We start from the raw sequence: 15,267 nt of genomic DNA, 5'->3' as shown, positions 1-15,267 counted from the left end.
AAACAAGAAAAACTTCAAATAACTACAAATGTCAAAAACAACCTCCATTAAGTTAAAGCAAGCTATCTGACTAGCAAAGGTAGCAAAACAAGAATTCTAAAATCAAAGCAAGCTCAAGATTTAATTTTTGAAGCACAAAAGGCTCTTAGGGCAAGTAGTGTGGCTAATATCAAAATCAGAAGCCATAACTGCCAGCAAGGCAGAATACATCTCAAGTACTATCTGCTGGCATTTTTAATCAGCATGTTTGGAGAACTGTACAAAACAGCGGGACGTAAGAAAAGAACCCACAAACTAACAGACAGTCATAACTACTGGCTAGAACAAGGACAAACACTGGAAAAGGCAGCACCGAACACTCTCCAAAGGTGTCAGGTAACAGATCGTACTGTTCTCACACACTTTAATAATTTCCTTGTCCTGCTGAAAGTGGTTAAACACACATAGCTACTCCATCAGGCTACAATCTTTGGGTTCAATGGCATCATTATGCACAGGTCACAAATTATTTTGCTGAAACCTGCCATGATTTGTTTCCACAAGGGCCACCTCTACTTAAGCAACTGGTTTTGCCCTTGTGAACTGATGAGCTTTTTAATTCATTTGTTCCCTCTTTTATTTTGCTTCTTTTACTTTGGATTTTATCCTATCGAAGTTTTACCTCCTGTATTTTCTGAGATATTCTAATAAAGAAAAGAGCTGGACCCTATATGGCCTTATGTATTGGCAAGCTTTTCTTCTGAACAAGGAGGCTAAATGAGTTTGAAAGTCGCGTTGTCTTTCATTTTTCTTCTGTTTCACTTTCTGCTTTCCTTCTTAAAAAGAAAAGTCTGCCTACGCAATCAGATAACAAAAAAAAAAAAAAGCAGGTTTCACTCCCCATGCTGTGTTATCCTGCATCTAGTAAGATGAAACTGCAACTGGAGCTTTTTGTGCGATTGTGCCGTGCAGATCTCTTCTATGAGGACTCTCTACACCTCCTAACAGTCGTTTCCCTCAGAGGGAGCACTCACTTAGGTCTCTGCGCTGCCCAGGTACCAATTTTCCCATGACTTGTAGGAATGTAATTTTTAAAGACTTCCACCTTCTGTCAAATTTGATTAAGCAAATTTGGAGGGCAGGGTGGGTTTCATAAACAAAGACAGTGTGTGGCTCGTTACACACACCATATTCCTCCCTTCCCTTAGGAAATCAGGTTAAAAACCAATCACCAAACCTCACAGTTCGTGTGCATTAGCAAAGCATGCCTCTTTTCTGAAAACTGATTTAGAAAAAAGTACTTTTTTTCCCAAGCAGATCTGTATCTGTAAAGTATTTACCCGCCTTAGATGACACAAACAGATTGCATTACTTCTTGACGAGCATGATTCAAAGAGAACAAGGGGAAGCTTGTTCCCTCACAGGGATCAAGCAGAATGAAGTACATTCTCATCTTCAAACATCCAGAACACTGAAGATACAGGGGTTTCAGAAAAGCAAAGGAAGCATGTGTTTCATAAAAGCTAGATGCATACACAGTAAATGCAATAGGTGGCAGTCAACAGCATGTTCAAAGGATTCAAGGAGTAAAAACCCAGCTTTATTGCTCATTGTCTCACATACTCAGTCCACTCTCAGGGACATTCATTTGCCCTTTTTCTTCCTTACACATTGTACAAAGAATTCAGATGGGACATTTCTTTCCTATCAGAAAGACTGCTTGTGTTTTCCACATGGAGAATTGCATTGCAGTGTGCAGATTCCTCAGAAAGAAATTGCTCAATACAGACAGATGACAAGATCACATCCCTGAATTAAACTTTCTCTTAACAGACATACTCTCTCATCATTAAATAGCATGTTTGCAGATGTACTTTAGGAATCAGGAGAGTTCTGAATACAAGTGTAGAACTAGGAGGATATTTATTTTGTTTCCTTTAAATGAATTATTTTTTAAAATCTTGGTCTTTATCTAATTAAATACAGGACTCAACAGACTGCACCACTTCATCATTCTGGAAAGCAGTGAATTATTCAAATATTTTTACCATATTTACTCTGCTGCAAGAAGACATGGAAAAACTGGAACTAACTGAATTACAGTCGTATTGGTTAAACAGGTCACAGGATTGACTAAAGTAGTCCTCCCCTTGAGGCTATAACAGGCAAATGTAAATTACAGAAGTGCTACATTACAGTATCAATAAAGTATCTCAATTAAGTACTTTTAGCATACATATCTATTTACTAGTATTCTAAGCTTACTGATACAATCTTATCGTTGCTTTCTACAGTGCCAAAATACTTTTAAGGTACAGCACTATTAAAAATACATTAAAGTTTTTGAGTCATTATTATAAAATGACTTGCACAGAACTGCCCTTAATACTAATAACTTAATACTGTATATTAAGAACCCAATGAGGGCGCAGAAATGATGGCATGAAATTCAAAAGAATGAATTACACTGGAAAGCAGGAAAATACGCACAAGAGTACCACATGTCAGCATGTCTATTGCTTGGGATATCCATCCCTAAGGAAGTAGTGAAGCCCTCATCACTTTGGAAATATTTTCAAGTTGTGTCAACTTGGAAACATAAACATATATAGGAAATGTTTCTGGGAATGTTCCTGACTCTAGGGAACACTCTGGTATTCCACATATGAATACACAATTGAATAAATCCTCTCTTTGGTTGTCATCAATCTTCAAAGTCTAAATGCAGCTCAGGTAGAAAACTGGTCAAACAGCACACCCCACTGACTTTCAACAACATGGCAACAGCAATTAAATTAAACCGTATGCTTAAGAACTTGACTAGTCTCATTCCCTCAAGGTCTTGCACAAAATGGAAAATTGCAATGGCTGGAGAAGTCAAGGAACCTCCTTTGGAGATTTAAAGGTGTGGAGTACTCTACAAACCCCACAGTTTAAACAACGCACCCTCCTCACACAGCTCACTTGACTGTTGATAGCTCACTCTGGTTGTAGCCAGAACATTACAGTCTAAACCAGAATATGGCCTGTGTGCATCTGCCGTGAAGAGTAAAATAACGGGAATAATACTTTCATCATCATTCAGAGAAGCAATGCCAGTGTCAAAGAGCTATTACAGAAGAATGCCCCAATCACCTGTGCTCATGAAGTCACATTCCTTGCTGGCTTCTGCTAGGGCATGAATAAGGACTGCAAATTTGTCTCTAGCATTAGCACAAAGACACCACTATGCTGGTACATAACTGGTAGATACTCGATTAGCAGAGAGCTGTTAAACCTGGTGTCACTTTTCAGAGGGATGGCATAGGGCTCTCATGTGACCTTCCCTAAAGTGTTTGGGAACCTACCGGCACGACCAGCTAATGCTGTAGTGATGCAACATACTTGTGCTGATAGGTGTCTCACCTGAGGCAGAGGCAGGTGGTGCAGGATGTCCACTGAGCAGGCTGGAGTGGTTCCCAGCTGTAGTGTCTACACTCAGCACAGCAGACTGGTCATGAGCGGTGTCAGGCAATGCAGGCGTGGACAGAAGCGGTGCCCTGGAGGTATACATAAAGGGTATGAGCACGGACCAAAGGACAAGACATGACATTACAGCGAAGTATACACAATTATAACTATCCTACAATGGGTAAATCCTAGATTACTAGCAGGCAGAAAGTGCTAGCTGACTTACGGTTGCAAGAAGAGTGCAAGGGACGCTGTATTGACAGTATTTGGGTAAGCAGCCCCAGGTCACGAGTGTGTAAAGTACAGGCAGCAGGGACAGTGAGGTGGTCTGAAGTCCTTCACGTAAGGACTTTTCTCTTCTTATTCTGTTTGAAGACTCTTGCTCCAGATTGCCATAAACACCTCCCTGTGGAGGCTAATTTCTTTGCTCACTCGCTCCCTCCCTCCCCCTTGGAAAACCATCTATCCTCTTGCATACTCCTTTCCCCTGCCCAATGAATGTGTGTCATCCCCTCCCCACCCCCCGCAACTGTGAAAGGTGCTAGCTTGTATTTATTCAAAGAAACCCATAACTTTGTAAGACTGATCTAAGCAAGCAGCATTTCCATCCCCAAGTGAAAATCCATGGAAATGGAAAGTGATGGTGGGAAAAAGACTGGGATAAAACGATTCCCAACTGCACACAAAGCTCCTGGCCAATGCATTCACAGAAACTAGAAATGACAGAGTGATTCCACAGACCTTTCTGTCCATCATTTGCTCTATACATGACTTCAGCCAGAGCAATTTCAACAGTTTTATTTCAAAACAGTGCTACAGGTTAATCAAAAGCACTTTTAAGAGGGTCCACTACAATTTGCCCAGAAAGGTGGCAGACTACTGAGGTCCAACTCAAGCTCTCCATAGCTTAAACATAAAGGGGAAATAGCAAAGGACAATATTTAATTCATTAGGTATCTACTGCAGAGAAATGAGAAAACTGATTAAGTCCCTCACCCATAACCATCTGACCCAAAGGGGACTGACAGAGCTGATGATGTCGGATATTTTTTGTTGCTTTTCACACTCAACTTCTCCGATTTCCGCCACTTTGCCCTGCGATTCTGAAACCAGACCTGATAAATGGAAAGAAAGGATGCATTCAGAGAAGAAATCATCTTCATGTGGGGACACAGGCAACCAATCAGCAATGATTGCCTCCACACATCACCAGGTAAGGCCAGAAGCCTTGTTCCAGAGAAAGGAACCTCAAGAAACCTTTCTTGCAGAGAATCTGCAAAATTCATTGCAAATAGAAGAATAACAGCAGAAAGATACTCCCAAACACCAGTTTCCTTTGTTGCCCATGATCTTAAAGATAAAAGAGATTAACTCAAATCTCCTTAGCCTCTTTTACTACCCATTATGTGTCTCATCTTAGGAAATTGAAAGAGATGGAGTATGCAATCGCAGACTCTACTGCCATTTTGGGTGGGATAGTTGGTTGCACAGTGTCCATCCCCGTGACCTCTCTTCCTTATCTTGTGACAGATGCAGTCTCTCCCGTTACTCACCCTCCCTCTCCATCATTTTTTCCTGCACAGAACCCACAGTCAGCACTGTTAACCCACACAGGCATTACCATGATACGCTGTGGCGTTACACCAACCACAGCAGCGATCTCCCTCCTCTTCTCATTGTCAGGGTAGTGGTCTTCCTGGAACATCTTCTCCAACTCTTCTAGCTGCTCTAGAAATGATGCATTGTTCAAAGAGAGAGAGATGGGGAGTATGTGATAAGAAAACAAGAAAACCCAAAAGAAACAAGATAGGGGAAAAACAAAACTGAACATTTTTTACTATACTTAGAAATACATGAACAACATAAAAGATTTTTTTTTAAGTAAACCACAAAAATAAACAGAAATCTTCCACAGTAAAACAAAGAGGATTGCTAGTGATGCTTCAAATGTAAGTCACTCAGCAACCTTTATTTGAAGAAGTCTTCACATATCTAATAGTGTAGAATGCATTGCAATACCAGTTAGAGCAGTTCAGCACCTCCATGCTGTGCCTTCAGTATGGCAAAGGAAAAATCAGCACCACTGGCAGTACAACCATCACTGTCTGCCAGTGGGTTCCCCAGTATCTACCTGCACTATAGAAGGTGCGTGACTTCTTCCTGACCGGTGGTAGAATTTCTGGATTCTCCAGCAACTCTTTTTTTCCCTTGGTCACATCATGGCTGCTTCTAGATTCCAGAACTGAAGACACCCTGTAGGATTGCTGAGCTGCAGTGTTGGCTGAAGCACATTTGGATGACCGGCGAGTAGCTGGGCCACATACATCCTGCCTGCAGAGGTCTCCAAGGATTCCACTAGACACTTTCTCAGCGCACATTCCACTTCTGTCATTACTTATTTTCTTCTTTGCCTCCTTTTCAATCCCATCAGAGTAATGGCTCTCACACTGCTCACGTGACCCTGACTGACCTGTGGGCTCCTGTGCAAATTCAGCCACAGAAAGTGGGGGCACAGCCTTCACATCACTGAAGAAATTTGACAGCTGCCCACACACTGAGGCAAGGTCGAGCTGGCCATTAAGGGCTGCTGAGTCTTGGGAAGTTGACCTGGTTGCCTGTAGGGTGCAATATTTTCCATCTTCCTCCACGTTCTTTATAGGGCTGATCCTATCTCCTGTTCCCAAGGTATCCTCAATGTCTTCCTTTACAGCTGTGCTTTGGAACGCAGATAGCGCACTGCTCCCTGTACAGTGCGCAGCATCAGCATCTACCACAAAGTTCAGTGATGTGTCCTCCTTGTCCTTACACTCTATAGAGAAAAAGAAAAACAACACCCTCCAACCCCACATGCACATTGTCTGTCTAAGCCAGATGTGTCTGGATGGCATGAGAAAACACATGTACCTGGATAGGAAGTTTCAGTTGTGGGAGAATGAAAACACTACACCATGAAACCCAACAGTGAAAAGAACTAGAGAGTTCAAAATAAAGACTGTCACCAGGACAGAGTGCTGCTAGAAAAGCAACAGCAAAGAATGTGATATGGTCAATATGGAGATATTAAAACACCTGAGATGAGAAAAGCCTCATTTTGAGAGTGAAGATGCCTACAAAAACAACCAGCTGTAAACTACAGGAAGAATTAATTCCAGACACAGAGAATAAAGGGAAGGCTGTGTAATTACAAATACAGTAGTGGGAAAACAGCAGTGGGGATAACAAAGGTATGTGGAATAAGGAAGAGAACAAAAATCAATGGCTTATTAAGACACTAAGTGTCACCTTATTAAAATAAGCAAAAGGAAAATACAAGCAAAATTCTGGTCTACTGTGTCAGCAGTGATTATCTGACAAAAGAACTCACTTTTTGATTTATAGAGGCTTCTGTTTCTATCACACTCAAGCTGACCAAGGAAAAAAAAAATTAATTGTACAAATTTTTAATAACTACCTTCAATTAGTTTCCTGCAGTTTCAGACACAACTCTTACGAATAACAGACTTACAAGACAGGTAAGGAAATCGCTGCCTGAGGACAAAATTAGGTGAAGAAGCCTGATCAAGTTTAACAAAAAGCACAAACTGCATTATAGTAAAAGAGACTGAATAGTAGAAGACAAGTCAGAAAGAAAACAGCAAGAGAAATAATTAAAATATGCAGCAGAATAATAAAGAAGCATTATACTTTCCCAGTTGGTATACACATTTCCAAAAGAAGAAAACCCACGGATTGTCTCAGAATGTGTGAGGCAGTGCATTCCTGCTACTTCAAAAAAAAAAAACAACCAAAAAGTGACTATTTATTAAGAATAAAAAGTAGAATAATAAAACCAAAACCATGTATATGCCTCTGTCTGGAAAGAGGAAAGTTTGAGCAGACTGTTGGCGGCATTTCAGTTGTATATGCCTACAGAGAAATGTGGTTGTTTAACTGGGGGGGGAAGATGTAGAATAATTTCATTTTACTCTGTCCTACTTTTGATATGTACTAGTGCAATGCCAAAGCAATGGACTAGCTTTCTGCCTCAATCATAGAATAGTTAGGGTTGGAAGGTCCTCTAGTCCCACTCCCCTGCAAGGAGCGGGGACATCTCCAAGCAGATCCAGGTTGCTCAGAGCTCCCTCCAACCTGGCCTTGAATGTTTCCAGGGACAGGACATCTACCACCTCTCTGGTAAACCTGTTCCAGTGTTTCACCACTCTCATTGTAAAAAAAAATAAATTTTCCTTATGTTTCTTTCCTAAACAATTGTTAATCAAAAAGCAACTCCACATCACCAGTCAGACAGGAGAATCTTCATGGAAGTACGAGGGGATGCCAAACTGCTTCCAAGACCTTCTAATTTGCTTTTTACAGGATTAAGAGAACTGAATTAGTTGCAAAGGAAAGAGACAGAAGCAGGAAACTATGCTACTGTAATAATTTGATCTTGTTAAGCAGCAACAGTTTCCACTGCTGTTAAATGAGATGAAATATCCCGACTGGGAGGGTCAAGAACTGAGCGAGGCAGAAGCTGGCTATGCTCTATATAATTCCTTTTTCCCACCATTTTCCTCACTGCCTCTGAGCTTGTCTCACTCATGAGAAAAAAACTAATATTTTCATGTGTTATCCATTCTGTCACTCACCCTCTGCCTCAAATCAGGAATAATATTTTCAGCTTAGTGCTTTGATTTTACTTATTTTTTATGCAAACACTGCTATGTGCTTACATCACAAAATACATTTTGAAGTCTTGAGTCTTCTCTGCTTGCACCTGCAGCAGAGAAAGAGACCGACACCTGGGAGTTTTCTATCATCTACAGGAATATTCCTCCGAGAGAAAGTAAATTGCTGTCTCTATTTCTAAAACACATAGCAAAGGCCTGACAACAACTTGGGATTGACAAAGAAGAGACCTGAAATGAAAATAAAGTTTGGAAAGATAGGCCATCACGGCAACACATAGGGAGTTATCCTTTCTCCCACTGTTCGTGTGACAAGAGACCAGACTGAGCATCACTTTGTCCCACTTCTAGATAAACATAACCTGAAGCAGAAGGGATTTTAACTGACTGGGTGCATCATACATATACAGCCTGTAACACCTGAAGGTGCATGAGCAGGAAGCAAAGTTGTCTTTTTCTTCTCACAACCCCATCCTGGAACAACGTAACCACTTGCATAGTGACCGCAAGGTTTTTAAGGTTGTTTGGAGCATTTGCTACAAAGCCACCTGTACACACCCACAGGGAGAAACACCAGCTTCACAGGTTCACTCGCACAAGCTCAAGACAAGGAGGAGGAAAACTGGGCAGTGGATAAAGGTGGTCAGCACCAGCAGCCAAGAAACCCAGAGGCAGCAGGAACCCCTCAGCGTGAAGCAAAGGGAATACCACCTGCCCCCAACCCAACCTGTCCCCAACCCTCATACCAGCTTGCCAGCACTTTTACAAGCCAGGTGACACAAAGGCCACACAGGCACCAGGCCGAGCACCAGCCAGTGCTGGCACCAGGCACCCCAGTCTCCCAAGGCACTCCGGGCAAAATGGTGCCTTCCCTCCAGGGCCAGGGTAAGGCCCAGCCGCCTGCCCAAGGTAACGACAGAAGGCAGGGGCTAATGGCTGCCGGCCCTCTCCATCACTGCCCGCACAGCTACAGCCTGGAGGAGACGACAGGGTCATTATCCTCCACCCAGGCTGCTCATTAGGCTCATTTGCCGGGTGCCTCCACCCCAGTCATTAATGAGAGCCCGCGGCTCGGCCCTTACCCAACCCTTTGGGCGCCCGCTCCTCCTCCTCCGCGCCCGCCCCGTCCATGCCGGCTCGACGACGGCGCGTCTGCCCTGCCCCGGTTAATGCCCCGCCCGGCGGCGAACCCGACGTGGATCCGCGGCCAGCAGCCCCGGCCGGCTCATCAAGGCCACCTGGGCAGCCAGCGACCCTCCGGGGTAGAGCGGGGCCGGGGCTGCCTGACCGACCTACCTCAGCCGGCTGGGCAGGCGGGGAGCGGCGGGCTCCCCTCAGCAGCAGGAGCCGGGACCCGCTGGTGGGGATCGCCCCGGCCGTCTTCCTCCTGCCCCCTCAGGTGTCCCGGCTGGGAGGGAGCCATCTTCCGCGGGCCGCCGGCTTTCCTCCCTCGCAGGGCGGGTGTGGGAGGCCAGAGAGCCGGCCTCCGAAGGTGGGGAGAAACCTGGCCCCTGCATGTCGGGTACGAAAATGTTTCTGGTGCATCTGAGGGCACCTGAAAGACCGTGCTTCCCGAGCTCCCGTGAGGAGTGAGCTTAAGTATCGCTAACAGCACACCTCAGAATCCCAGATGTTACAAAATTGGTTCGTGTAATATGAATGAGATGAACCTAATTGTCTTTCCTGGTGGGCTGGTAGATTAATTTTTTGATGTACTCTGGCTGCAGTAGTTCAGCAGTGCTTCCAGCGAGTGGTTGCAGGAAATAAGTGGCACTTTTTTTTACTTTCAGGCACTGTAAATTTTGCATCCTTTCAATACTTAACAATTCTTAGAAGAAAAACAAAGCTCCTAACAGAGTGGTACCAGACAGTCGGTGATTTCACACTACTACAAGTGTTGTCATCTGCTCAGGTAACATTTAAAACAGCCTTGTGTGCTTGCTCCACCAAGACCGAACATCCTTCATCCTAATCTTGTTTATTGGCTCAGTATCTCATTGCTCCTACTCTGTATTTTGCCATATGCCCAGTCTTTGTTTCAAGGTTTGCTCTAGCATGGCTTCTGCAAATGATTTCACCTGAGTGTAGTTCCATTCTGTTAAGTGAGTGTAACCTGAAACATGTGTGCCAGTATTTTGGAGACAGTGTAATTAGTATGACAGTGCACCTGGTTCAGTCACCAAATGCAAGATGTCCTGTCTAGAACCTTATAGCCACTGAAATAGCATTTAATTTGTTAGCAGCATTCAGCTGACTAACACAACTCTGAACTTAGAGGGGATGGGACCTCTTCAATATTAGATAAAAGGGCAAAAATAAAAATCACTAACTGCTTTAGAGGTTCCTGTTTCTTGAGTAAGGATGTGTTTATTTACTGAACTCTAGTGCTATTGTCAGCTTTTTCTAGTATTGTGAAAGGGAATAAAAACTGCGGAGAATACTTAGAATCATAGAATGGTTAAGGTTGGAAGGGACATTCAAAGGTCATCTAGTCCAACCCCCCTGCAAGGAGCAGGGACATCCCCAACCAGATCAGGTTGCTCAGAGCCTCATCCAACCTGGCCTTGAATGTTTCCAGGGATGGGGCATCCACCACCTCTCTGGGCAACCTGTTCCAGTGCTCTACAACTCACACTGTAAAAATTTTTTTCCTAATATCTAATCTAAATCTACCTCCCTCTATTTTAAAACCATTACCTTTCATCCTATCACAACAGGCCCTACTGAACAGCCTCTCCCCATCTTTCTTGTAGGCCCCCTTGAGGTACTGGAAGACCACTATAAGGTCTCCCTGGAGCCTCCTCTTCTCCAGGCTGAACAGCCTCAACTCTCTCAGCCTGTCCTCATAGGAAAGGTGCTCCAGCCTTCTGATCATTTTCTTTTATTTATTTACTTTCCTTTAGGAAGGACCAACATAGGTCTCCAGGGCTGTGTAGTTTCGTTTTGTTTTTTTTTTTTTAGAGCCACACACATATTGTTCTGTATTTTATACTTTTTATATTTAAAAAATGACAGCAGTCATAACATTTGATTTTCAGACATAAACTGGGAATTTCTGACTCTCAACAAAACTTTTAAAATGTAATTCATGCTTGTATTTCATTGCTGTTCTTACCACAAAAAAAAATTAATGTAACTGCCGTCTAAAGGCTGTCTTTAGGTTTTTTTTTCAGGATAGACATACTGAATTTCTTTTGTCCAGATATGCTATGTATCAGTCTCCACAGGTTCCTGTGGAAGTTGATGGTTTCTTCATTCTTCAATTTACAGCCATCTGTTTAAGATACACTGGCATCTCTCATAGTGTTCCTATGCTGTGGGACCCTCTTTGGGGATCTTACTAGAAAAGTATAGGGATTTGGCTGACAAACTCTGCTTTATTTCTGTTTAGTACTGATTTTCTGGGAAATCAGGATATCCACATTAAATAATGTAGAGAGACCTCCTGACTTATAATTAAGACTGTAAAAGGATGCAGTGGATACTCTTGCCAACTTGTCCCTCCTGAATGTGCACTTGCAGGTGATAATTGTACTGGTTTGATTAAGTTTGTACAAACCGAGGAGGCATTAATCAGTTTCCAAAAGCATGAAGCAATTCAGTGCTGATTTGTTTCTGGATTTTTGGCAGCAGGATGGTGCTGGGGCTAAAAATTTAAATAGTAAGAAGTTGAGGCCTATCTGGAATGTAAGAAATCAAAGTAAAACAGGGTATAAGTACTTATACTTAGAGGCATAAACTGACCTTCAAATGCTCCTAAACATATACAAACCTGACAACAGGAAATTAAGGCTGCATGTGTGGCAGGGAGAAGTTAATCTTTGATCCAGCTAGTTAAACAGTATAGAAGTGCCATCAGTCACAACAGTGGCCTTGAAGTTTCCTCTCTCAAGAATTTCAACAAGAACATACAGAATTTAACATAGAAACCACTTTGGAGAAACTAATGAGTGATACGCCTGCTGGTTTTTGAGAGTGGAAGTTGAAAGACTTTAGAATTTCTTACCTTTCAAAATGTTTAACAAGATGACTTACGATTTAGAATGGCAGTATCTATGGCCTGCCTCCTCATAACACAAGTAGCAAAGGTGAAGCTGACATGGAAATGGAATGCCTCAGACTGCCTGCGTAAGATGACCTTACATGGCAGTGTTTTCTATCCCAGCTGAGACACTGGTGAGCCTGATAACTTATGTATTGTATAAATCAATTGCCTGGGACAAGCAGGTATTTTGGATCTCTGAACATTAAAGGGTCTTGTTGAGGATTCTAACTCTTCTTATGTCACTTATTTTAGTTTGAGGTAGGGCCTTGCTTTTGCTCTTAGCTAGGATCCAGCTTCAATTCTAAGGAAAAAAAAAAAGTATATGCAGATTGTAGTCTGGACCATAGATTAAAAGACAATTGAATAATTGCATCCTGACTTACTGGTACAGTGGACTGGACTCTCATGTTCTGTAGGTCATTCCTTTAGCTTACCTTGATATACTGATGACTAAGACCACTATGGAACCTGCAGCAGCAGTCACATCAGGGCGTTCACAAACTCATGATAACGTTCTGAAGAATCTTAGAGTATAGCTGGTAAAGCAAGCTTTCTTCACTGCCTCTGCTAAGTATAGCTATTTGTACTTAATATTCACTTAGAAAGGAGAATTACATGGAAAAAAAAAAAGTATATTTGAGATGAAAACCTAAGTAACAAGGAAAGCAGAAAGTTGTTTATTTTAACTGGAGAAGTGCATGAGTTTATTAGGACTAAAAGCAACATTTTTTTTTTTAAATCCAGCTAAAATTATTGATATAAATAGACTGTAATAAGCTATACTAGATACAACTTAAATTGGAATTAAAGGCAGAATGTTACAGAGACAGAAAGCTGGAGATATGAAGATAACTAATTCTTCAAATATATTAAATGCAAGAAGTCTACACGTTCCTTTCTTTGGTGTATTGATTCTTATACTTGATCTTGCATTGACTGAACTGAACGCAAACACTTTAACACAGAAACAGTATTTTACAGTTGAAGGCATGTCCTCAAATAGACAGATTCTGCACAAAAGCAGGACTGCATGTAAACTGGACTTAAAACCAGAGAGTTCTAAAAATGAACAAAGTCCCTGGTACATATTTTGACTTTATCTACAGTGGCTAAATATCTCAGTGTTTTCTATAAGTGTGCAAAATGGTGCATGCAATACCACATCAGCTATCAGATTAAGAGCAGCAGGAAAGTGCCACTTCATTGCATATGCCTAGTCATGGTTATTTTGTACAGGGCATGTACCAACACATAATAAAAATCTTTGTGAAAAGTCACTGTTCTACTTTGAGTGGAAGGCAGAGTAAAAAAGGGTCATTTCAGACCGCTTACTGGGACACTTATTCAGAAAAGAGGTGACCTTTGTGAAACAGATTCTTCAGCTTGATACCTCTTAAGGTGGGGGAAATCACCACAGTGGCTTTTGAAAACTTTGCTTAACTCAAGTGGATTTTCTGATGCTGCCAAGGACTCTTTAACAGTATGCCAAGACAGTTAAATTTAGGTACAATTAAATATTTGCCTATCTAAAAAACAGTAGACTTGCCTGATCAAGTAGATAAATTGTTCTAAATGGAAATTACACCATGGAGATCAATACCATCAAGATATCAAGAGGATATTCAAATAGAAAACTCTCCTCAACTATACTGTGCTTTGCACTTAGCACCTTCCTTCTCAGGAACTCAAAGCTCTTAAGTATGTTAATACTAGTGAATTTAGCCTCACAAGATCCAGTGAGGTAGCTAAGTTTACCCCCATTTCATAGATGGGAAAACTGAGGCAGAATTCTGAAGTGACTTGCCCAAGGTCCTGCAACTTGTCAGTGGCAAAACCAGGAATATATTTTCAGAAGTCCAGATCCCAGACCTCTATCTGATTAGAGTCCCTCCCTACTACCATAAAGCAAGCAATACATGCAACCTTTTTTCCTCCTACTGCTGCTGTAGTCCTGGTGACACTGAGGAAGTGAATGGATTTTTCCTGATTGAATTCCTGCTTTCTTTGGCAAAAAGCACCTGGTTCTGTCAAAGTGCTGTATTCTGCTCTTCGCAGAGGCATTTCTTCTGAGGCACAATAGAAAAAAGATGGTTTCCCCATGGCAGGGAGACTGTACAGGTCCAAACAAAGTAGAGTCTTATTTCTTGCAGAAGACCTGCTGCTTGGCATTCTTCACACGTTGTTCCTCCTTCAGATTCTTCTGCCGCGCCTGTTTGCTGGAGATGAGTTCCACGTGTTCTGAGGGGAACCAGCCTCTCTCCCGGTCTGAAAGTTTTACTCCTTCCATCCATCCTGCAGTGTGGGGAAAAGCACAAAATGAGGCAAAAATAGTCAAACATGTTTTTGTTCTTCCCAAAAAGCCCCCTCCAACAAGGCCCTAAGATCGAAGACCCCCTTTCAGCTTCCAAATAAAGTGTCTTAACGAAGATGAAGAGTCTCTTCATCCTCTCAGTCCAACAACCAGGAATGACAGGCTCCTTCTGAAATCTGATTGTGGTGTTAAAGCTTAACACTACTAAAGTAACTTCTACTTGTAATTTAAGATAGCCATTGTTCATTCTGCTCACCATCATTGCTGTACTGCATAACCATGATGATATCTGCCTTCTCCAAAGCCAGCTCATCATTTTCCCGAGCCTTGTAAGTCTTTATGCACTGAACCTGTGGTGCATCTAAAGAGGAGGAAAGATCATAATGCTATACTAAAAAGCAACAGTAAACCTGTATCCATCAGCCCCAGAGGATGCAGGGGATAAAGGACCCCCCAAACACTAACGAGCAGAGAACTGGAAGGGAGACTACAGGTCTCCTACCTAATAGGAGGAGTAAAAGTAGGTAAAATGACTGGCAGAACTTGGCACTGAGAGAAAGTCCATGAATACCTTCTTTATTTAGAAAAAGGCAACTATTCTGCCTTGGAGTCATTTCTGAGATGTTCCACCTCACAGTGACTCCAACTCCTCTGAGCCAGGCCACCCCCATTGCTGTAGTAGCAGAGCAGTCTCACCAGGGCATTCCAAGAGGTCCAGTTCTCCTCGTGGAGGAGCCAAAGCAGAGATCCACCTCAGCTTCTCACTGCTGGAAAACATCACCAGACAGGTGTCAGGATTCAACATGAGAGATAGC

At 42.4% G+C, this 15,267-nt stretch overlaps 2 protein-coding genes across 2 annotated transcripts in view; both read right to left on the bottom strand.

Annotated features, from left to right (window-relative positions):
* Window positions 1-9,227, bottom strand: part of NOBOX (NOBOX oogenesis homeobox) — a 34,870-nt gene extending 25,643 nt beyond the window's left edge. The window contains exons 1-5 of the mRNA XM_086758319.1: window positions 9,173-9,227; window positions 5,561-6,172; window positions 5,051-5,157; window positions 4,426-4,544; window positions 3,385-3,518 (exon numbers count right to left, since the gene is read on the bottom strand). Of these exons, the coding sequence (XP_086614445.1) occupies window positions 3,385-3,518; window positions 4,426-4,544; window positions 5,051-5,157; window positions 5,561-6,172; window positions 9,173-9,227 (1,027 nt within the window). The remainder of the gene's footprint in view (window positions 1-3,384; window positions 3,519-4,425; window positions 4,545-5,050; window positions 5,158-5,560; window positions 6,173-9,172) is intronic.
* Window positions 9,228-12,826: 3,599 nt separating this feature from the next.
* Window positions 12,827-15,267, bottom strand: part of ARHGEF5 (Rho guanine nucleotide exchange factor 5) — a 36,620-nt gene continuing 34,179 nt past the window's right edge. The window contains exons 13-15 of the mRNA XM_086758304.1: window positions 15,149-15,219; window positions 14,709-14,813; window positions 12,827-14,433 (exon numbers count right to left, since the gene is read on the bottom strand). Of these exons, the coding sequence (XP_086614430.1) occupies window positions 14,279-14,433; window positions 14,709-14,813; window positions 15,149-15,219 (331 nt within the window). The 3' untranslated portion in view covers window positions 12,827-14,278. The remainder of the gene's footprint in view (window positions 14,434-14,708; window positions 14,814-15,148; window positions 15,220-15,267) is intronic.

Source organism: Chlamydotis macqueenii, chromosome 1 (assembly GCF_036417535.1).
Source record: "Chlamydotis macqueenii isolate bChlMac1 chromosome 1, bChlMac1.mat, whole genome shotgun sequence".
Classification (NCBI taxonomy): domain Eukaryota; kingdom Metazoa; phylum Chordata; class Aves; order Otidiformes; family Otididae; genus Chlamydotis; species Chlamydotis macqueenii.
Note: the sequence above shows the minus strand (reverse complement) of the source record. Positions and strands in the feature narration are given on the sequence as shown.